The sequence below is a fragment of the Urocampus carinirostris genome, chromosome 2 (assembly GCF_059441175.1).
Source record: "Urocampus carinirostris isolate Australia breed hairy pipefish chromosome 2, RoL_Ucar_1.0, whole genome shotgun sequence".
Taxonomy (NCBI): Eukaryota; Metazoa; Chordata; class Actinopteri; order Syngnathiformes; family Syngnathidae; genus Urocampus; species Urocampus carinirostris.
This window is the reverse complement of record NC_142350.1, coordinates 20,315,797-20,338,305: the sequence shown is the minus strand read 5'-3', so window position 1 is coordinate 20,338,305 and position 22,509 is coordinate 20,315,797. Positions and strand designations below refer to the sequence as shown.

At 39.2% G+C, this 22,509-nt stretch overlaps 1 protein-coding gene across 1 annotated transcript; it reads left to right on the top strand.

Moving 5' to 3' along the window:
- The first annotated feature begins 1,016 nt into the window (after positions 1-1,016).
- On the top strand, positions 1,017-22,120 carry clptm1l (CLPTM1 like). The gene is made up of 18 exons (XM_088329344.1): positions 1,017-1,301; positions 3,708-3,947; positions 5,466-5,560; positions 6,111-6,300; positions 7,938-8,107; positions 9,246-9,324; positions 9,419-9,536; positions 13,241-13,335; positions 13,875-13,959; positions 15,676-15,779; positions 16,838-16,903; positions 17,007-17,057; positions 17,129-17,211; positions 17,277-17,311; positions 17,382-17,437; positions 17,514-17,558; positions 19,609-19,724; positions 20,920-22,120. Exons 2-18 carry the CDS (start codon positions 3,783-3,785, stop codon positions 21,002-21,004), a joined length of 1,638 nt encoding a protein of 545 aa, XP_088185470.1. The 5' UTR covers positions 1,017-1,301; positions 3,708-3,782; the 3' UTR covers positions 21,005-22,120.
- Positions 22,121-22,509: the final 389 nt, after the last annotated feature.

The window sequence follows — 22,509 nt, the reverse complement described above, 5'->3', positions numbered from 1 at the left end:
CATTGGCTCCCAGTTAGCCTTAGATGTGATTTCAAGGTTCTCTTAGTATTATACAAAATCATACATGGATTTGCTCCCTCTTATCTTTCAGATCTGATTTGCCCCTATGTCCCGATCCGAAGCCTACGATCTGAGAGTGCCGGTCTTCTGGTGATCCCAAGAGCAAAGAAGTGTTCTGCTGGTTCGAGAGCGTTCTCCATCCGGGCACCGGTGCTGTGGAATGCTCTTCCTCCTGAGATCCGATCCGCAACCTCAGTGGAAATGTTTAAATCTAAGCTTAAAACTCACTTCTACTCCATAGCATATGAATAACCTACTCTTCTCGTCGGCTGAAAAATAGTCTGTGTAATATAGTGTAATAATCTGTGAAGCCCTTTGAGACTCTTCGTGATTTAGGACTATACAAATAAAAATGACTTGACTTGACTTAAAGTGAAAATAAAGCTCTTTGATATGCTTTGTTGGCAGTCTTACCAGAGAGAACTGCAATGAGATCAAAGAGATCAAAGCCAGCAGAAAAGCTAATGTTGTGACTCATCCATTTGCAGAAACTAATAATAAAAACCTCATCATACAATCCAGCGTGAATGTGGATCTTTGGTGGGACACGTACACCGCGGTTACACTAGTATAAAGACTTAAAGAGGGGGTGGTGTAAAAACTACCAGGGTGAGAGGGAGATAAATTAATTACAAGGTAAAGTTTAGCGAGTGGCCAATAATAAAATATATGGTGCAATTTTTGTAAACGAAAAAGAATAGTGCATCGTAAAAGAGCACTAGAAAACTGCAATAACATTCAGCAGTGGCAAAACCAAATAAAAAACAATAAGTTATAGTCTCAATTTAGGAAACCCGATCATTCACGCGGGAAATGTACCTCGCGGGGTTTTTTAAATTTAATTTCACTATAAAAAATAATTTACAAAATGTCAGAATACAAGTCAGGCATCGTGTCGTCCGTCCATTGATGTTCTCGCCAATTCTCGCGTTAACTAACGCACACACAGCCAAATCCCGTCAAAACGCCGTCCCAGGAAGTGAATACCGGAAGTAGTGCAAACCCAACTAATTCTACGTCAACTCTAATGAGACGTTTTGATCGCGTTTTCTTTTTCTCTCCAAATTGAGATGTGGCTGGAAGATATCACGCTTGTCTGAATTTTGGAAACGTAGACGAGGCAAATCTGGTGGTTTTGTAAAAAAAAAGACCATGTCGTGGTGAATGAGACAGCGGGGTTCCGTAAATAAGACTGGGCAAGTCGCTGTCCTGTCACTGACATCCGGACGCTTTCCTCACCGGTTAGTCTGATTTTACTTTACTTTGTTTTTCGGACCGAAATGCCTTATTCGAGCAATGCATTTATTATTTATGTCCACAATGCATTTGTCTGATTCCTGTTGGGATAGCTTATTTACTCTTTTTCATTCCACTGTACTTTAAAAAGTTCACCTAACGATTCATATTTTTAAATGTGAGGTGGCGTGGTATAGAAGTCCATATTGTTACTATACCCCATGTGCTGCTGCCTTACTTTAAACATTTACTTGCAGTTTTAAATATGCCCTCTGGGTGTCGCAAAAGCCAGGCGACTACTATTAATCAACCAGAGAACATTCAGGAAACCCATCCCAATGTTACGTTCCTGTATAAAAAAAAGTCAGAGATGCGCTGTTAAAGGCAATATGAAAAGTAGCAAATACAAAAATAGCACATGGTGTCTGCAGAAGTTTAATCCCCATTGTGTAATATGTAACCAAGAGATGACACTGTTGTCTCATACGGACGAAGACTAGCGCCACAGCAAGACGCAAGGCAAACATGATGGAGACTACTTGGTGGGATTCCACTCTGTAAAATAAAAATGAAAATCTCGACCGATCTTTTTTTTTTTTTTAAATAAGTATTAACATTCGTTTGATAGGCAATGTATTTTTGCCTAGTATTCCAATCACGGGTTTTTTTTCTTTACTGAATGATTTTTTTTGGTACCACTGGGAGGCACTAAATATTAAACACTACGATAGGGAGAAACACATTTAAAGAAATGTGTTTCTCCCTACCGCCATCTCCTGGCTTAAAGTCATGATTGCAGCCTCACCCAGCTAAGTCTCCAAGTACAAATAAACTCATCTTTTTGGGGGGTTTAGGTAGCTGTTTGGACTGTATTTGAAACAAGTCTTTTCTAACTTTAACCATTTTCAAGCTACACTAACAAAAAACAAAAACACGGAAACGAGCATAAAATCAATCTCCATCCCCCTTCCCTTGCCCCCTTTCCTGATTCCTAATGAGTTGCAAGTCCTGAGAGTTGGATAAAAGCAGGTAGGTATGCTGTAGAACAAATCATAAAGGCTCTTTGAACTCAGTTGGGCATTGCCAACACCTTCTTATAGAGAAAATATTCAACTTTTTAATGACTCCTCAAATGACGCACGCCACCTTTTAAAAAGTCTTCATCTCCTCTCGATTATAGATATAATGTATGTAAATGAGTGAACTTATATCCAACAGCTAAATGAAATAACCTTGCTTCTTTCCATTTTTTAAGAAAATATGACAACAATTCTACCTTTAAAAGAGCATTTTTTTGTCAATGGGATAAGATTTGTATCTTTTGTAGTGTTTTTATACATACAGTCTATTTTTTGTAAAATGGCGAACTTTTTTTGGGAGGAGAGTGAAGACCGTTGTCTCAACGACAAAATAAACACCCCTGAATTGTATTCTTATTATCAGGAATACAATAGAAAAGTACAAACGTTCTACGTAGGTATTGTTGGCGTAGACAATCCATGTCATGCCACAAGTTCAATTCCAGGATTCCGAGCGAATTTTCCGATGAAGAAACTGGAGCTGAAGAGAGAAGGTATTTTAAGAAGCTTTATTACAAAGAAACAAAATAAGAAATAAACAGAATATTCTGGGCCTGTGATCAGGACAAAGTTCTCCCGGAAATAGCTCAGGAGGTAGAGAGATCGTGGCTTCGATTACCACCTCCGAGTTAAATGTTAGGTGTCCTTGGGCAAGAACCTGAACCCCTAATACCTCCAAAAAGCAGGTAGGCAGCTTGCATGGCTGTCGCGTGCGTGCGTGAGTGAGTGAGTGTGTGTGTGAAACAAACTGTAAAGCGCTTTGAGAGGCATTCATAACTTGAAAATTTAACCCAAGTTCACATATCCAGGTAAACATAAATAGACATAAAAAAGAAGAACAACTTTTAAATCATTAAATCAATCATTTAAATTAGTGTTTGTATACTATTTTGTCACTTTCCAGCCTGCATGGGTTTCCCAGAGCTAAATAAATTGTAGTGGAAATGAATTCAATTGCTGTTTGAAAAACACCACAAGAGATTAAATCTTAGTTAAGGAAAAAAAAACTCAATCGTTTAATCATCAAATCTTACACCCTTGAATCATAATTTAAGGCTCCGAGAAGGCCCCCAGCCCTCCAGCTAAGGCCCAGTTTTTATACCATTAATTTACTAGTTTTACCCTGTGACGCCGAGCTAATTATGAGTATGACACCCCAGGTCTAATAGAAGAAAAACAAAGTTAATTTGTGTTTTTTTCACTTGTTTACTCATTTAACTAATCTGTTTACCGTTGGTGCATGATCTTGTGTTGCTTTCTAAGCCCATTTGAGATTCAACAATGAGAAAACCAGATGAGCAGGTCCACTAAACTCCATTGTTCTACCCGCAGCATCCGGATTGGCATGGGCCAGCCCCGCAGCTAGCCAAGGAGACGCCGTAGCGCCTCTCTCCCCCTCCGGCCGCCATGTTCCTGAAGTCGTCCTTCACCACTTTGGTGGTGGGCGTTTTCGTGGTGTACGTGTTGCACACTTGCTGGGTGATGTACGGGATCGTTTACACCAAACCGTGCGAGCTTCCCAGCGGTAGCGGCTGCATCTCGCCCTTCTTGGCAGAGAACCCCGATCTCCAGGTCAGGAATGCTTGATTTTGTTCATGGTGGTGTGAAAAAGTAGCAGCCCCTTTCTGATTTTTTTTTTTTTGTGCATATTTATCACTCACAAAAAGTTCCATATCATCATACCAATTTTAATATCACACTATGAAACACAAAATGCAGTTTGGAAATGTTGATTCCATTTATTAAGGCATCAAAAGAATCCAAATAAATTTGTCCTTATGTGAAAAAGTAATTGCCCCTCTTGTTAAATCACAAAGTAACCTAGACTAACTACAGTTTCAGGAAAGCTCAGTTCAACTTCACAGGCCACACCCAAAATTGGTTGCCAACACCTGTGTTGAGTCAAGAAATAACTTGAACTTAATCTGTTAGATGAAGTGGAGTAGGTTACAAAAGCTCAAGAACCCAATTTACATTCCACGTGCCAAAGAAATTCTTTAAGGAATTAGAATTTTTATTGAAATCGACCAGTCCGCAAAAAAGGTCACAAAGCCATTTCTAAGGGTGTACAGTTCCAGTGAACCGCTGTCAGAGCCATTATCCACAAATGGAGTAAAGTGGTAACTGTGGCAAACCTTCGCGGGAGTGGTCGATCAACTAAGATTACCCCATGAACCTTGAAAAACATCCAAGGAACTGCTCGCCTCGCTGGCCTCAGTACATTACTCTACTATAAGAAAGACACTGGCCAAAAATGACATCCATGGGAGAGTTCCCAGGCGAAAACCACTCATGTAACAAAAGAAAACAAAAAGTTGTCTCATATTTGCCAAAAAGCATCTTGATTAGACTTTTGTATCAGTCAAAAATTGAACTTATTGGAAGGTGTGTAGTCAGTTACATCTGGTGTTAAAATGGAACAGCATTTGACAAAAAGAACATGCCAACAGTAAAGCGTGGTGGCAGTATGACGGTCGGGGCTGCTTTGCTGCCCCAGGACCAAGACAATTTGCTGTGGTTAACGGAATGATGAATTCTTGTGTTTATCAGAAGATCCTGAAGGAGAACACCCGGCCATAAGCCTGTGCCCTAAAACTCAAGCGTTCTTGGATCATGCAGCAGGACAATCCAAAACACATCAGTACGTCCACCTCTGAATGGCTTGAAAAAATGAAGGTTCTGGAGTGGACAAGTCAGTCTTGATTTAAATCTAATTAAGATGCTGTGGTGTGAGACTATACGGGGACTTAATGCTGGAAAACCTAGGGCTGATTTGAAACCATTTTGCAAAGAAGAGTGGGCCAAAAGTGCCCCAACTCCTTATTATGTACAAGGGGAAATTACTTTTTCACATAGGCCCAGATAGGTTCTGATATTTTTGGGCCTTACCAAAATGAAAAAAACATTTCAAAACTGCCTTTTGTATAGCCTTGAGTGCTCTCTGTGTGATATCAAAATCACATTGATGATCTGAAACCTTTGTGAATGCTAAATATGCAAAAAACACTGAAATCAGGAAGGGCGCAAATACTTTTCCAAGGCACCTTACAATAAGATGAATTCAACACATCGTACGTGCGCGTCTTCCAGATGAGCATCTATACTTCTCTCCGGCCCAACGCAGACGGGGGGTACACCCTCATCTATAAGGAGGAGGATTTTAACATCAATGAAAAGTTTGAAAGGTGATGTCTCATAAGTCGTTTTTATCCATGTGAATTACTTAACTATGGCTGAAACTAACGGCCATTTTAATAGTCGATAAGTCACAGACGAATAATCAGGTAGTTCTTTTTTTTTTAAATTTTGAATGAAGTTAATTAATTTATGTGGTAAATTCTAAGAAACACAATACTAATGGCTACAATGGAATATTCTTCTTTTTTTGAACCCACATACTGCCATTGCATTTCTTCCCTCGTGACTAACATCAGCTGGCATTGGTTTGTATGGCGGGACAGGTGAAATGATCGAGACCAGATACTGGAGAAATTGGAAAATTGGCTTTGAAAGTGCTTAAAAGGTGCTTGAATTTGGCTATGAAAAAGGTGCAAGAACCCTGTTTTTTTTACGCGTATTTAAAGTTGATGCTGTTATTTTAGTATGTACAGAGGTTATAATAATGTAAGAAGTCTCACTCTGTTGGAAAAACGTGTCCGGCGACAATAGTCGAAAATGGGATTCACTCTCTAGTAATTATTTTAGCCCGAGACTTAACCAAGTTTGTTTTTCCAGAACTGTGAACGTCTCACTACCCAAAAAGACACGCAACAACGGGACCCTGTACGTGCTGGTGTTTGTTCACCAAGCCGGTTTCATGCCGTGGAAGGATCCTCGGCAGGTGCACTTAGCGTCCCAGCTCACTGCCTACATGATTCCCAAGCCACCGGAAATCTCCCTTATATCCCGAGAGACCCAAACTCAGGTGTGACGCGCGTTGACGGTGACAGTGCCGACTGATCCCCCCTCCCCCCAGAAACCATATTGCCACATTTCAGGCTTCAAACTTACAGATAAAAAGCTGAGAATATTTTCTAAGAATCAACAACAATCGTGAACTGGAACCAAATTATTGCAACATATTATATGATTTTTCTAACAAAAAAACTGAAGAGTAGGTGTTGCAAAAATATTGGCCCCCTATTCTCTCAACTTAGCCCACTGACTTTAGATGTTCCCGATAACTTCTAATTGATACAATGACTGAGTGCACTTGTGTGTAATCAAGTCTCTGTTTGAATCCAACTACACTGTGTTTGGCTCAGAGGTTGGTGAAAATTATACAGACAGCATTGTAAATACCAAATAACACACCAGGCATTTCTGGGATAAAGATATGTGGAAAAGCTCAAAGCAAGACTGGGATACAAAAAGGATTTGCAACATTTGCACACCTCCAGTAGCACTGTGCGAGCAATAGTATCAAAGTGGAGAGAGCATAAAACCACTAAAAACCTGGTCATCCCTCTAACAAGGTAAGAAATTATAAGAGATGCAACCAAGAGAGCAATAATCACATTACTTTACCTGCAGGCATAGGCAGTTAAGGTGGGACAATTTGTGAATGAAATGTACTCTGCATAAACCTGCCCTTTATGGAAGAGTTGCAAAAAGAAAGTCCCTTCTGAAAGAATACCGTAAAAAAAGCCAATTTGGTCTTAGCAAGAAGCCACATATGAGAAACAAATAACATGTGGAACTAGTTGCTCTGGTCAGATGAGACCAAAATTGACATTTTTGGGCTGAATGCAAAGAGATACGTTGTACACTGCACATCACCCTGAAAATCCCATCCCCATTGTCAAACATGGTGGTGGCAGCATCAGGCTCTGGGGTCGCTCTTCTTCAGCAGGGACTGGGAAGAATGTTAGAGTTGAAAGGGAGATTAATGAAGCCACAAAAGGTCGATTCTGGCAGAAAATCCGTTGGAGTTTGCAAGAGATCGAGAATCAGGCACAGGTTTTTTTTTTTTTGAGTATCCATTCATACGGCTTTAATCATACATACAAGCTCATTGGCATCTCACAACATACTGTCTCTGAGAATGGGTGTTGGCTTTAATGTCCCTAGTCAACTCATAACACAGGCTCATTAGTTCCGACTATTGGTTCCTACCAATATTCCCAACTCTCCACCTTTAAGTGAGTTACCCACATTTCTTTTAACAACATCTTAAATGACACCAATAGCTGCTTTTTAACTAAGACAAGTTATTACACGTTCATTCTCGCTTGTCTTCTGTTTATTTGCCCTGATTGAGTCACATGGGGCAGCACGGCGTCGCGGTGGTTAGCGCGTTTGCGGCACAGTTCTGAGGGCATGGGTTCAAATCCAGCTACCAACCTTCCTGTGCGAAATTTGCATGTTCTCCCCGTGCTTGTGTGGGTTTCCTCCGGGCATTCTGGTTTCCTCCTGTCAACCTCCACGGCTCCATTCCCGTACAAACTGTCGTATTGCCTTGCTACAGGAAAATTACCCTAGGGGTGGAGCGCGCAATACTTTAGCAAGGCATCGTATAACTCATTGGAGCAACCAGGTTAACTCGCGATCCTGCCCTTACAGGATGCTGCGGAAGCCGTTCAGAAGACCAAACAACGCAAGGAGGAAGATTGGGACCTGTCGGACCAACCCGTATCCCACTGGCGCTCCCGCCTTACCATTAACATCGTGGGCGACCATTTCGTTTTCGATAAGGAACACATTCCGGGTGACGTGCGTCGCTACCTCAGAGTGTGAGCCTAGTCCCTCCAAATGTTTTTGGTTTTATTGTTTTATTCATATGTCTACTTATAATACATATGTAAATGCTTCCCCTTGTTGCTTTTTTTGACTATCGTGGGTCCTTTTTGGAATGCAACCCCTGTGAAAAACGAGGGATTACTGTATACCAGGGGTCTCCGCCATTCTTCAAGATGAGCTGCTATTTGCTCCCAGTTTGTTATGCATAGCTCAAATAATATGATATATCTATGTTGTTACTATGGTATTATCAGGTTATTTATTGGAAGTAGAAAGAAGACAGAGAGAAAAAAGATAGAAAGATAGACAGCAAAAGAGAGGGGAATAAAAGGATAGAGTAATAAAAGGGAGAAACAGATGAAAAGAAAGCGAGAAGGAAAGGGAGAGAGTAAGAGTAAGAAAATGAGAGAGTAAGAGAGACAAAGAGTAAGATAAAAATAAAGAGAAGGCAGATATGTAGGAATAAGCTTAATTTGACTCACTTTGCAAGTGGTGCCTGGCTTGGGTGACATCAAGTGGACATATTTGAAACTGCAGCTCATTTTTCTCTTGCGCTTCTTTCAGTGTTGTTCTGCGGGCCGGATTAAAACCTTGGCAGACTTGATCCGGCCCGCAGGCCGCCCGTGTGACTCCTGTGCCATAGTAAATGCTTCAATAATTTTTTTAAAAAGTCCTATTGATTAGAATAACAGGCAAATAACACATGTACTCGCTGATGAATATGAGATCCGTATGTTTAGAAATGTAAAGAAACTGACATGTTTGGCCGCCATCTTACTTCTACTGAAGCCGGAATGATGATTATGCAAACGTGGCTTGTCCCGGTGATGCTTTTAGTCCTAAAAGGTTATACCCTCCACAGCTGAGCCCTGCATGCGATGGTTGCCGAGTCCCACGATTCGGGCATGGTCAACATCTTTTCACCAATGTTTCCTTCTCTAGCCACTCACTTGATGTGAGCCAATTGCAATTGGATTGGGTTTGGCCCCCGAGCAAATGTTACAAAGTGGTATTCTTTGGGCTTCCATAGTGTGTCCAAATGCACATACTCCATTTTAAGCTACTTCTAGTGGTGAATTGTTACACACTGTCACTTTAAATAACAGCAACTATGATGATGTTTTTTTTCAGGTATCAAAGTGGCAAAAAAGCTTTTTACCTACCCCTGCTTTTTGTGGATGATCTCAGCAACCGCGTCAAAGACCTTCTGGTAAATCTTCATTTGTCTTCTATTTCCAAACAAAACACGCCATTCATTCCTTCATCCAATCACTCGTTCATTTATTTACACGTTACGTCAATAGGAGATAAACAGCAGCACCCTGGAACTTCCTCTTACTATCGCCTATGACGCCATCTCTCTGGGAAGGCTGAGGTTTTGGATCCACATGCAGGATGCAGTCTACTCCCTGCAACAGTTTGGTACGCCATCACACCCCGACAGGCACCTTCACAGTGCCTTGCAAAAGTATTGCCCCCTCCAAGAACATTTACATATATTGACATAAATCAGGATTCAAATTTACAGTATATATAAAAAAAGACACAATCATGAAAAGAAAAACAAATTTATTCCATGTTTTTATTGTTGCAAAAAAAAAAGGAAAAAAAAAGAAAAGTAGGCTTTGTAAAAATATAAGCCACGTTTGAGTTAATACTTTGTTCAACCTCCCTTTACCGCGATCAGAGTCACAAGTCTTTTTAGGTGTGTCTCTATTTTTGCAGATCATGAAACAGATATATTTGCCCATTCTTCCTTACGAAACAGCACAAGTTCTCTAAGGTTTGATGGTGATCGATTGTGCACAGCGTTTTTCAGATCTTTCCACAATTACTCCATAGGCTCGAGGTCTGGACTTTGGCTTGGCCATTCTAGCGCCTTTATATTGTTGCTTTTAAACCATTCCATTGTAGAATTTGCTTTATGGTTAGGGTTGTTCTCCTGGAAGGTGAACCTGCGCCCCATTCTCAGGTCTCTTGCAGGCTCCAACAGAGTCCCTGCTCAAGTTCCTTAAGTTTTGATGTTGATTATTTTTGCACAGCATTTTTCAGATCTTTCCATAAGTGCTCTATACAGGGATGTGATTTTTCCGCTAATTCGCGGAATTCCGCTTTTTTTATCTCCCAAAATAAAATTTTAAGATTTCCGATTTTTTAATTGGTAAAAAAAAACATTTCGTCTCTACAGCATTCCATTTTAGTGTTTCCGTAACTGAAATGAAACGTACTTGCGATTGGTTGAAGTCTCCGTGTTGACCAATAAACGCGCTTGTTATAAAGGCGTAGGAGTATGCCATTGTTCATTTCTCACACGTTTTTGCCGAGTGTTTAAAGAAAGATGTCCGAGATCGAACGCAAAGATGCTCCGCGAGGTAAACAAATTGATAAGATCGTAAAAAACAAGTTTCGATCGGACTGGTTGGAGAAGGAATTATCTACAAATGTTGGAAAGAAGACTGTGACGAATTTGTTCAGTGACTTTATTCGGAAGATCGATCGTGCCGGGAAAGCGCTTTGCATTTGATGCCATGATACCATTGTCTATGGTGGGAGAGGTTTCAAAGCTCTTGAAAGTCACGCAAAGAGCAAAAAACACGTGAAAGAACTCCAGTCAAGAACAACAAATTATTCCATCGCTGGTAGTTTCGGTGCCCAAACGAAAACTCCAAAACTTTAAGGCCTCCATCCCTTATTGACACCACAAACGGAAGCGGTAATAGAGAGACGTGATCCACCCCAAAAACCTGTACCAGTTGCTGATAGAGTCGTGAATTTTGAGGTAGGTGGTAAACTTTTCAAATTTATTTGACAGTTTTCCCCTTTTTTTCGAAAATATTATAACGTAATAAAAATGGCCATAAATATTTAACAATTACAATAATAGATTTTCATGTGTACATTACACACTTTACTGTAGGGCCTATACTTATTGTACTTTCATTTATTGATAACATCTTCTGCTATAACAAAGACATTTGTGGTATGTTCTAATATGAGTTACTTTTCATTTGGTCATGATTCAATTATTTCTTCATGAAATTTGAACTCTTCAACATGATTTATGTGTTAACTTAGTAATCACATGAGTTAGATATGATGATATTCTCAGTGATAGTTTTTAAAAGCAAAGGCAGTCCAATGTTTTTTAATGTGACTGATTTTTGAGTTAAGCTTAAACTGTAATTTTATATGGGATAGTTCAAAATACATTGAAAATTGATGCTGTTGTTTTGTCTATTTCTTTGTCATCTGAGTGCATTGAAAGTACTTAAAAAAACGTAAAACCCATGAGCTCCGGGGGGCTTCGCCCCACTTGTCCCCCCACCAGGGCACTGCCCTGGACCTAGCTGGGTGCCCGCGGCCCCCAGACCCCCGCCTAATTTTCAGATAATTTCACTTTGGTCAAATCACATCCCTGTCTATAGCATAGAGGTCTGGAGTTTGGCTTGGCCATTCTAACACCTTGGTTTAAAACTATTTATATAATTCTATTGTACATTTAGCTTTCTGTTTAGGGTCGTTGTTATTTTAAAAAGTGAACTTGCGCCTCATTCTCAGGTCTCTTGCTGGCATATTTCTGCCAGAAACGCCCTGTATTTGGCTCCATCCATATTCCCATCAACTTTAATGATCCTCCCAGTCCCTGCTGAAGAAGAACGACCCAAGAGCATGATGCTACCACCACCATGTTTGACAATGGGGATGGTATTTTCAGGGTGATTTGTAGTGTTACTCTTATGCCAATCGTAACTTTTTGCATTTGGCCCAAAATTTGTTATTTTTGCCTCATGTGGCTTCTTGCAAATGCCAAACAGTTCTTTATCATGATATTCTTTCAGAAAAGGCTTTCTTCTTGCCACTCTTTCATAAAGGGCAAATTTATTCAGGGTATGGCCAATAGTTGTCTATTTTAACATATTGTCCCACCTAGAGCTGTGTATTCCTGCGGGTCATCCTCTTGTTTGCTTCTCAAAATAATTTTCTCCTTATCTGGGCAGAAAGTTTAGAAAGACTGAGCTGAGAGAACAGAGCCCCAATATTTTTGCATCACCTTCCGTTCAGATTTTGTTGTTGATGTAATATAAAATGTAGAAATATTTTGGTACTACCGTATTTTCCGCACTATAAGGCGCACCTAAAAGCCTTTATTTTTTTCAAAAGCTGACCATGCGCCTTATAATACAGTGCGCCTTATTTATGGATCAATATTAATTCGCAAAGTCTTGCAACTAACTTATTCGGAGGTCAAGAGGCGGATCCTTTTTATCATTTACAGGCTGGCATTGGCTTAAACGGCAAAACAAAGCCTGCAATTGGCCGAAAAAGATGAATGTGTATAGCACGTGGCTGACGGCATACAGAAAGCATTTTTTACTATACTGTATTTGTAAATATTTTATTCTCCTGGATTTACTACACTCACGGATATAAGAGGACCACGGCTGCACATTATTATGAACACAACGACTTTGGTGAGCTACTCTGGCTATATATCTTGTTTCAGACTGAACTCGATGTTTCTGTGATAAGCGGTGCAGATAATGGATGGAATGGAGTGTCTATTTTTAAATTAAACTCAATTCCAAGTGTTTATTGTCATATGCACAGTAAAGTTGCGAGCGAAAAAGAAAATAGAAACTAAGGAATGGTTGGCATTTCTTGAATCCCAAGACTTTAACCTTCCGAATGATGGTACGATGCATTTGAGTGACATCGTGCGGACACCGCATCCGCACGTGTTCTCGACACGTATTTGCGTCTTTGCAAGCTTTGGGAATGTTAAGGGGGTAATAAGTTGGACTGAACTATCTGACTGTTTTGTCCACGTTCCCATTGTAGCGCCTTATAATCCGGTGCGTCTTCTGTATGTCAAGAATAGGACCAAAAACTATTTTTTCGGGGTGCGCCCTATAACCCGGTGCGCCTTATAGTGCGAAAAATACGGTACTTAATGACTATGTCTCACATGTTCTTTATTTTTAGAAAATATTTCCAGATTTTTAGTTTTATGTTTGAAGCCTGAAGTGCAGCCATACGACAAAGAGTTTTGAGGGGCGGCCAATACTTCGCTAGGCGTGTGTTTAATTCCTTGCTGCCGTTTCATGCCTCCGGTCACCCCCTGGCAGGTTTCACTGAGAAGGACGCTGACGAAATCAAAGGGATCTTCACCGACACCAACCTGTACTTCCTGGCTTTGACCTTCTTTGTTGCAGCCTTTCACGTGAGTCCCCCAACACGAACATTTTTGTTTCACTGGCAAATCATTTTGCTCATTTTAGATTGTTATTATTATGTTGGTACATTTGTACTCTTTTAGAGTAGAAAATAATTATCTCAAAGACATCAAGTAATCAGGGTATGTACAGGTGCTTGAAATCCTTAAAAATGCTGAGTTTTAATGTGCTTTCAAGGTTTTCAAAGTGCTTGAATTTTGGGTCAAGTGCTTGTACATGCTTGAAATTGTTTCCAATTTTGCTATGAAAAAGACGTTCGAGGGCTGACTAATGTGATGTAGCAATAGTAGATTATGTTGGCCGTTTTATTTATTTTTTTCTAATTTTACTGAAATACATCGCTTGAAAAACAAAACGTGTTTTAATAGTCAAAACAATCTGCCAATGGAAGATCATTTTACATAAAAATTGAGTCTTAATTTTAACCTTTTTTTTAAACTTTGAGTTGACTTTTCCACAGTGTGTTGACTGGAGCTAAAATAATAATTATACAAAGTAGGCTAAATTCTCTTTTTAATGCCATCAGCTGCTTTTTGACTTCCTGGCTTTCAAGAATGACATCAGCTTCTGGAAGGAGAAGAAGAGCATGGTTGGAATGTCAAGCAAAGCTGGTAGGACAATTAAGTTTCTTATTACATATTCAAAATACATTTCTCTATTATCTGACTCGCTTTGAATTCAGCTTCCCACTTTAATGTCAATTATGTTATATGTACAACATACAAGATGGATCAAACATGCAATAAATTAGACAACATAAAAAAAGCAAATAGCAGTAAAATTAAAAAAGCAAAAATATGCTTGTACAAATATAAACTGTTTAAAATACAAATAAACTGTGCAAAGAATAGCCGAAATCTAAATAGAGCAGTTTTGCATTGATTTGGCAGAAGGCAGAGGGGTCAGAAGGTTTAGGGAATTGGGAGAGTTTAGTGTCCTGACAGCCTGATGGAAGAAGCTGTCCTTGAGCTTGCTGGTTCTAAAACTCTGCATACTTTTACCTGTCGGCAGCAGGTTGAAGAGTCTGTGAGATGTGTGGGTGGGGTCACCTGCAATCCTTACTTTTAGTATTGATAACATTACAACATATTACACAACGATGTAATACCATAAAATATTCCTATTCAATGAATGAAAATGTAACATAATAATGAATTTTGTTGTTGCCTTGATGTTATTTTACCACTGGTGAAAAAAATGTAATATTGTATAACGTAATAATTGTTATTTTATTGTATACATGATTTAGCATAGGTGAAAACATAAAATGTATACAATAATAATAATGGTATACTATACTGTATTCTTTTGTGTATTTGTGCAATGATTGATCTGCTAAGAAAATATCGCCGACCACAATAACAAAACATTGTATGTAATGGGAATATAACCCAGGTCGCGGCGGTGAGAGCACCAAATCGTAACCACTAGGCCACCATTGAAATAGACGACTTCCGAAAAGACATTCGATTTTATCTCATCCCACTTTTTAGTCACGGTACCAGAGATAAATGTTAGCAAATGAATGAAATGTATATAATAAAGTGTCTTGAAATATATAAATGAACACAAAAAAGCACGGCGAGGGAAACAACTCATTGGTGTATGTGATTTTGAAGGACAATAAATGGATACATTGTAAATTTGATCTTGGTATTGTGTTCATAGTTGTCTATAAGAAATTTTAATCATGGCCGCGCATACACAACAATGTTTGTAACTTACAATGCTTAGTATGATTTGAGAAAATGTGAAAACAAAATTCTATGTTGAATTTCAATCAAAAATAAGGGTTGCGCGTTACACACAAATACATACGGTAATACTATAATATTACTGGTAGTATTATTTCCTTTTTCATAGTCAGGGAAAATGGCGCCACCTGTTGCTCTGGCATGCACGTGACAGCTCATGAGTTAATTTAACCACAGTTGAATAAATAAACACAATAATAAGGATAAAAAATAAGTGATATTATATAAAACATGACCTGTTCTAAGACTAATTCACAGGTTGTCATCTGCATGCCAGAGCAACAAGTGGCAAAATAAGGGGTGACAATTAAAAAGGAAACTTGTTTTAGATGAAAAATGGCAAAAGGACTGCATTTATATAGCACTTAAACCAGTCACTGAGGACCTCCAAAGCGGTTTACAATACACTTCACACTTTACCCATTAACATGCCGGTGGCATTAGGGGTTCAGTGTTCTGCCCAAAGACACTTCGTCATTTAACTCTGAGGAGCCGGGAATCGAACCTACCCAAGTCAACCGCTCTAACTCCTGAGCTACCGCGGTCCCGCAAAACATTCTTTTCCCGTTTCAGTGCTGTGGCGATGCTTCAGCACCATCATCATCTTCCTTTACCTGTTTGACGAGCAAACAAGCCTGCTGGTACTCATTCCCGCTGGCATCGGCGCAGTAATCGAGGTGAGCGTGGCATCCTTGTCAGAATTGAACTGTACCCCATTTACATTGCCTAGCAAAAGGCCTTCCCTCTAAATTTTCAAGATAAAATAATAAAAGAATCAACCACAAGGTCCTTGAACACAATGAATGACCTGCAGTCATACACAGCTGAGGTGGTTCAATCAATGCATAAGACAACTAGTCATAATCTGCATAAATCTGCTCTTTATGGAAGAGTGGCAAGAAGGAAGCGCTTTTTTAAAGAAAACCATATAAAGGCCCATTTGGTGTTTGCAAAAAGCCAAATGTGAAATAATTAACATGTGTAACATGGTAGACATCACCTGAAAACACCATCCCCACTGTCAAACATGGTGGTGGCAGCATTATATTTGAGTTCTTTTCTTAAGCAGGGACTGGGATGAGTCCACTGACTTCAATGTTTTTAAGGCAATATGTCCGCCAACTGGTGGCCCAGCAGCACTACTTCAAGTCCCATTGTATGTCAACTGTAGTCCACGGGCTTCAATGTTATTAAGGCCAAATGCGCGCCATTCAGTGGCCCAGCAGTGGTACTGCAAGTCCCATTTCAAATGGGGCCTTGATAACATTGAAGGCAGTGGGCTACCATTTACATACAATTAGACTTGCAGTGTTGCTGTGGGCCACCAGGAGGCATACAGTTGGCCTGAATAACAAGTGAAACAATGGCCTTCCATTCACTCGTAAATGGTCTTGCAGCACCGCTGTGTGCCGCCAGGGGTTAAAATACGTGTAAAAGGAAAAACAAAACTCAGCCCGTTTACAATGGGACTTTCAGTAGCGCTGGCGGGCCACCAGATGATACACAATTGGCCTTAATAACATTGCCCTCAAAATCAGCCTGGTGGCCCCCAAACTTGAAGGGCCAGACAATAAATAATAACTTGCAAGCTAACAAGGGCACCCACCAATTTAAATGTCACCATGTATTTCCAATGGGAGCATGCAGTACCCCAGAATTTCGCTTGGGGGCCTCACACATGATAGAACCACTTGTAAGCCAAACCACTGTCTAAATAAGAGGATGTTTTCTGCAGGTCTGGAAAGTGAAAAAGGCCTTGAAGATTCAAGTGGTCTGGAAAGGAGGAAAACCGACATTTTTGGTTAGTGCACTGGCAGGAATGTCCCTCAAGAAGATGCATTGAATTCACAAATATATGGATTGGCACAGAAAACCCCAGTTGACATTTACTTGTTTCTTTTCAGTTTGGTAAGTTAGACGAATCAGAAAGGAGAACGGGCGAGTACGACACTCAGGTAAGCTGCCGCCATCACATGTCTCCTTTTTTTATTAATTTTCTTTTAATTTGACAAATACTTCAATCAAGGCCATGAAATACCTGTCGTACCTCCTCTACCCGTTATGCTTCGGGGGAGCTTTGTACGCGCTCATATTTCTGCGCTATAAAAGGTTAGGACGCCGCACATTGACGAGCACTGTCGAAAAAGTCTCTCATTCGGCGATTTCTTCCATAGTTGGTACTCGTGGCTCATCAACAGCATGGTCAACGGTAGGTTTGCACAAGCTTTTCACACTCGATGTCACACTTTCATCTTTTTCTCCCCCGGAATCTATTCTAGGTGTTTATGCCTTTGGCTTCCTCTTCATGCTTCCTCAACTGTTTGTAAACTATAAAGTGAGTTTGCACTTATTTAACCAGTGAAAGAGGAATGTTTGAATTTGTTTTTTCTTTTTATTCTACATCTTAACAGTTAAAGTCAGTCGCCCATTTGCCCTGGAAGGCTTTTATGTACAAGGTGAGAACACAAAAAATGCATAAAGTGTCATCCCTCGCTACTTTATGGCCTCTCTGCTTCAGTTTGAAAGATAATCTGCAATCCATTATCCCCGATCGCATCTTGCTGCAAGCGGGAACCGGCAGAGCGCACTTTTGTTGGGCCTTTTTTCCAATTGCTGTGTTTCCCTCTAAAATGAACTTTACTCATGCGGCCATGATCCATTATCCTCAATCCTAGGCAGAAGCCCCTTTTTTTAAGGCCTGTCGTTCTGTTCTGGCTTGCCTGAAATGAAATGCACGGTTGTTTAAAAATTGCAAAAGTGTGTCATTTTAAATTCAGTATTTCGCGCTAAAGTGATAATTTATCAGAATAAAGTCATCAAGACAGTTAATGAACTATATTATCTTAAAAAACAGTACAGTTATAAAGGTCACAATTTATATGGGAGTTTTATGGTATTAAATTCATAATTTTAACAATTTGCGGTTTCAAGAAGGTCTGTCATGTAAGAAGAGCTTACTACAGGAGGCAGAATTTAGTCGAGGGCTTCATGGTGTAAAAGTTTAATGATTTTTGCTTTCACAAAGGTCCTTTTTTGTTTAGCACATTAACATTATGCCAGCCCACCAGTAAGCCATCGGGCTGTTGAGAAGCAAAGTCGTTTTTTCCCGATGTCACCAATCACGGAAATACGTCATGCCACATATCATTGGAGAGCTTAAACGCTTGTTATTCAGTATATGATGACCGTTTCAAAATGTTCTCATCACAGAAACATCACAGTCTGAAACAAGATACCCGAAAACTATAAAGCTGCTATACCTCACCAAAGGCGTCGTCTTGCAGGTATCACATTCGATGATGGTATGCAACGCATTGGCCTTCTTAAATTGGCGAGAGTCCATAGAATCCAACCGTGAAAAATATAAACATATTGACTCCAAAACACACGATAATACTGCCAGATTAAAAGATATCCGCCAAAAAGCATCTCTGCATTGATGGATGTTCCTTGTTGCTAGCCCTCTGTTGAGCCCCAGAAAATCTGTTTGCAAATAAACAGACTCACTATGTTATTTATTTTAGGCCGTTGGTATCTGAACTTACGATTGACGTCTTTTTGGGCCAATTGCAGGCTTTGTTTTACGGTCTTCAACGCATTGGCCTATGCAAGCCTGTATTGCTAAAAAGGAACCGTCTTTTGTACTTAAATAACCTAATCCAATAGTGACCAATTCAAATGATGATTTACACCTTGGTTAGCCAATGAAATGCTGAAAAAATATACACTGTTCATTCATATTAGCCACCAAAATAGATATGCGTAACGCCACTCGTGATTCAGTTTTGCGCACCATTATTCCGCGCAAGTGGGCACAATCATTGATTGACATCTCGAAAGAGAATTCAAACGTTTTCAACTCTTTGGCCAATTGTTTAGACATTGTCAAAGTAAAATACACTTTTGCAAAGATAATAATGTTGAAAACTGGTCGTCTACTAATGGCCACTTTTGGAAACGCCTAAACCTAGCTTTACAAAAATGTTTGAAATCTAATTTTTTTGTCAATCAGATTTTGATCAAATTTGACAAGGTATCAGGTAAGGCTTAAAGCTATTGTTTTCCAGCAAGATGCCCAAGCTACACTCATCTGCAGGCATTTAAATGCAAAAATACAAATTCAGGCAAAATAAAAAACCTTCTATTTCTATGTGTTCTAACTGGGATTACTCAATTTTAATAGCACTTGCAGTGATTGTTGCAGTTCGCGACAAAACTTCCGAGTGTCGCCTTTCAAAGGGGACTAAAACCGTCCATACTCTCCAAACGGTTCAAAAACAGCATTTGATTTACTTTACTATGATTGGGATTTTAGGTCAATTGTACAGCAACGTTAAGGGGTTAAATGTAAAAAGAAATGAATGTGAGAAAATGGACATTTGTCATTTGACAAAAATAACTATGAAGAATAAGAGGCCATGAATTAACGTTGTGGGAATCTAATTTTAGCTTTACAGGAATGTTATTCGTTTCCAATAATAAATATTTTTTTCCCATTAACTAAAGGCTTTCAACACCTTCATCGACGACGTGTTTGCCTTCATTATCACCATGCCCACCTCGCACCGACTGGCCTGTTTTCGAGACGACGTGGTTTTTCTCATTTATCTCTACCAGCGATGGTACGCGCGCACGCACACACACAAAAGTAGAAGCCGCGGTGTCTTGCAAAAGTATTGCCCCACCCCTCCAGGAACTTTTTGACATATTGCCCTAATTCAGGATTCAAACCTATAGATACAAAAGTTGTAATGTTTTCGAACAATCAACGTGTGATACACAATCGTGAAAAGACACTGAAATTTATCCTACGTTCTGTTATTGTGCTAACAACTACAAAATTGAAAGGCAAGCGTTGCAAAAATATAGGCCCCTTAAGAGTTAATACAACCTCCTTTTGCTGCAATCTTTTTAGGTATGTCTCGATAAGTTTTGCACATCTAGAAACAGATTACCCATTCTTCCTTGCAAAACAGCTCGAGTTCCTTAAGGTTTGTTGATGACGTTTGTGTTCAGCAGTTTTCAGATCTCTCCACAAATGCTCATTAGGATTGACTTCTGGACTTTGGCTTGGCAGTTCTAGCACTTTTTATATTGTTAGTTTTAAAGCATTCCATTGAAGATTTCGCTTTATGTTTGAGGTCGTCGTCCTGTTTGTGAACCTGCACCCCAATCTCAGGTGTCTTGCAGACTGTTAACAGATGTTCTGCTAGAATCACCCTGTATTTGGCTCCATCCATAATGCCTGCCATCAACTCTTAACGGTCTTTGCAGTACCTGCTGAAAAAAAGCTACTCAAGAGCATGATCCTGCCATACCAGCTCAGTAGCCTAGATGGTAAGGCGCCCGCTTTGAGACTGGGAGGTCGGTGGTTCGCGCCCCGGCCGAGTCATTCCTAAGACTTAAAAAGTGGTCGGCGGCGCCCTCTGTTGGCTGCGGCTGCATCGGCTCGCTACAACGGGTCAGGTGCAATCGACATTTCGTTCTGTGTACATTGTTACACAGAATGACAATACAAGGAAATTATTATTATTACCATGTTGCACAGTGGGGATGGTGTTTTCAGGGGAATGTGCAGGGTGCAAATATTTTTGCATTTGCAACTTTTCAGTTTTCTGGTTTCAAATATAATATAGAATGTTGAAATAATTTGTTTCCACTTCTCAATTATGTCTCGCATGTTATTGATTCTTCAAAAATATTTTCATTTTTGTAGATTCAAGTTCGAAGCCTGAAATGTGGCAATATGACAAAAAGGTTTTCGGGAGGGGGCAATACTTTTGTTAGGGCATGAAAAAATCTCTTTTCCCTCTTTAGGCTCTACCCAGTGGACCGGACGAGAGTCAACGAATACGGAATTTCGTTTGATGACAAACCCAAGAAGAAATCTCACAAAGACTAAAAATGATAAGTGAAGGAACAACAACATCCCTACTTGTAAAAAAATAAAATAAAAAATCGCACCCCCTCCTGCAGATTTTGACTACATTTTGGTGAGGATGTTATATAATTATCATTTCATATGTATATTTTTTTAATTTTCCGAATTTTTTGGATGCGGTTGACATTTTCTGTCACGTTTGTCCTCTTGTATATCAGGCTGCCTTTGAATTTCCTTTTTGTGCAAGTATTAGTTTAAAAAGGGACAGTTTGTATTAATTAGAACCTCCTAGTGGTACACAAAATACAATTTTTTTAAAGGAAAACAATATTGATTGGAATCATAAGCAAAAATGCACAAACTTATGACATAAATGGAAACATTTGTATTAGACATAAGATGAGAATCGCCAAGGGGGAGCTGACATATGTGTCGACCATCTTGCGCCCCCTCAAAAAACAAACCTGTCTTTTATTATTCATATTGTCTTTTTCTTATTGTTTTTCTATTGTTTTTTTTCCCTTTTTACTCTTTTTTTCTGACTTTTTCCCCATTTATTCTTTTTGCCCTTTTTCTCCCCTTTCTTTTTTCACTTCACTGTTCTTTTTTTTTCTTTGAGTTTCAATTTTGTTATTTTTTTCTATCCATCTCCTTCCTTTTTCTTTGACTTTCTATTCTCTTCTTCATTTTTCTTTCAGTTTTGAGTTTTTCTCCCCTTTCCTCTGTTCTATTCTTTCTCTTTTCTTTCTCTTTGTCTTTTTTAAGACCCGGCAAAAAAATAAGAAGGGAAAAGATTGCATTTGGTCACTTTGAGTTTCCTTAATTTGTATTTTTCCTCATGCTTTTTAGTACTTCGATTTAGCACTCTGTCCCTTTAAGATACAGAATATTTTGGTGCCAAAAGTGGGAGGAGTTCTATGATGGTTTATTGTTTGAATCGGCACTGAAATTGAAAAGTATTATGACAGATTTGCCACATTTACATTGTTTATAATGTGACCTTTTTATCCATTTTCCTCAACTTTCGGGTTTCTTTTCCGTGTATTCAAACATTTTTTTTTATGGAATAATTGATGTTGTGATCTTTGAGATGAGATGTAATAAACTGACTGAATATAAAAACTTGTTTTGATATCATTTTATCCATATCTTGTGTGATGATTTAAGGTTCACTGTTGTCATGAAGGATCAATGTCAATACTTTGAAACAAGACCAATTGTTCTCATTTTTTAACACATATATACAGTACATCCCATCATCGTAATGTTATTTTTGTTACATTTGTTTTTAATCAAATTAAACTCATCAAAGTGAATTTGAAAGGCTCACAATTAAAGCAAAATAATATTTTAGGTCGCTGTACTAAGCACTGAATTTAATATTTTGTTTTGTAGGATTACTGTAGTACTGTTTTGTAGTTATCAGCAGTATTTCTGTAGTCTTTCTGTTGCAGTATTTAAAAGTATTACTGTAGTACTATTTCTGTAGTATTGTAGTATCACGCTAGTAATACTTCTGTATTTTT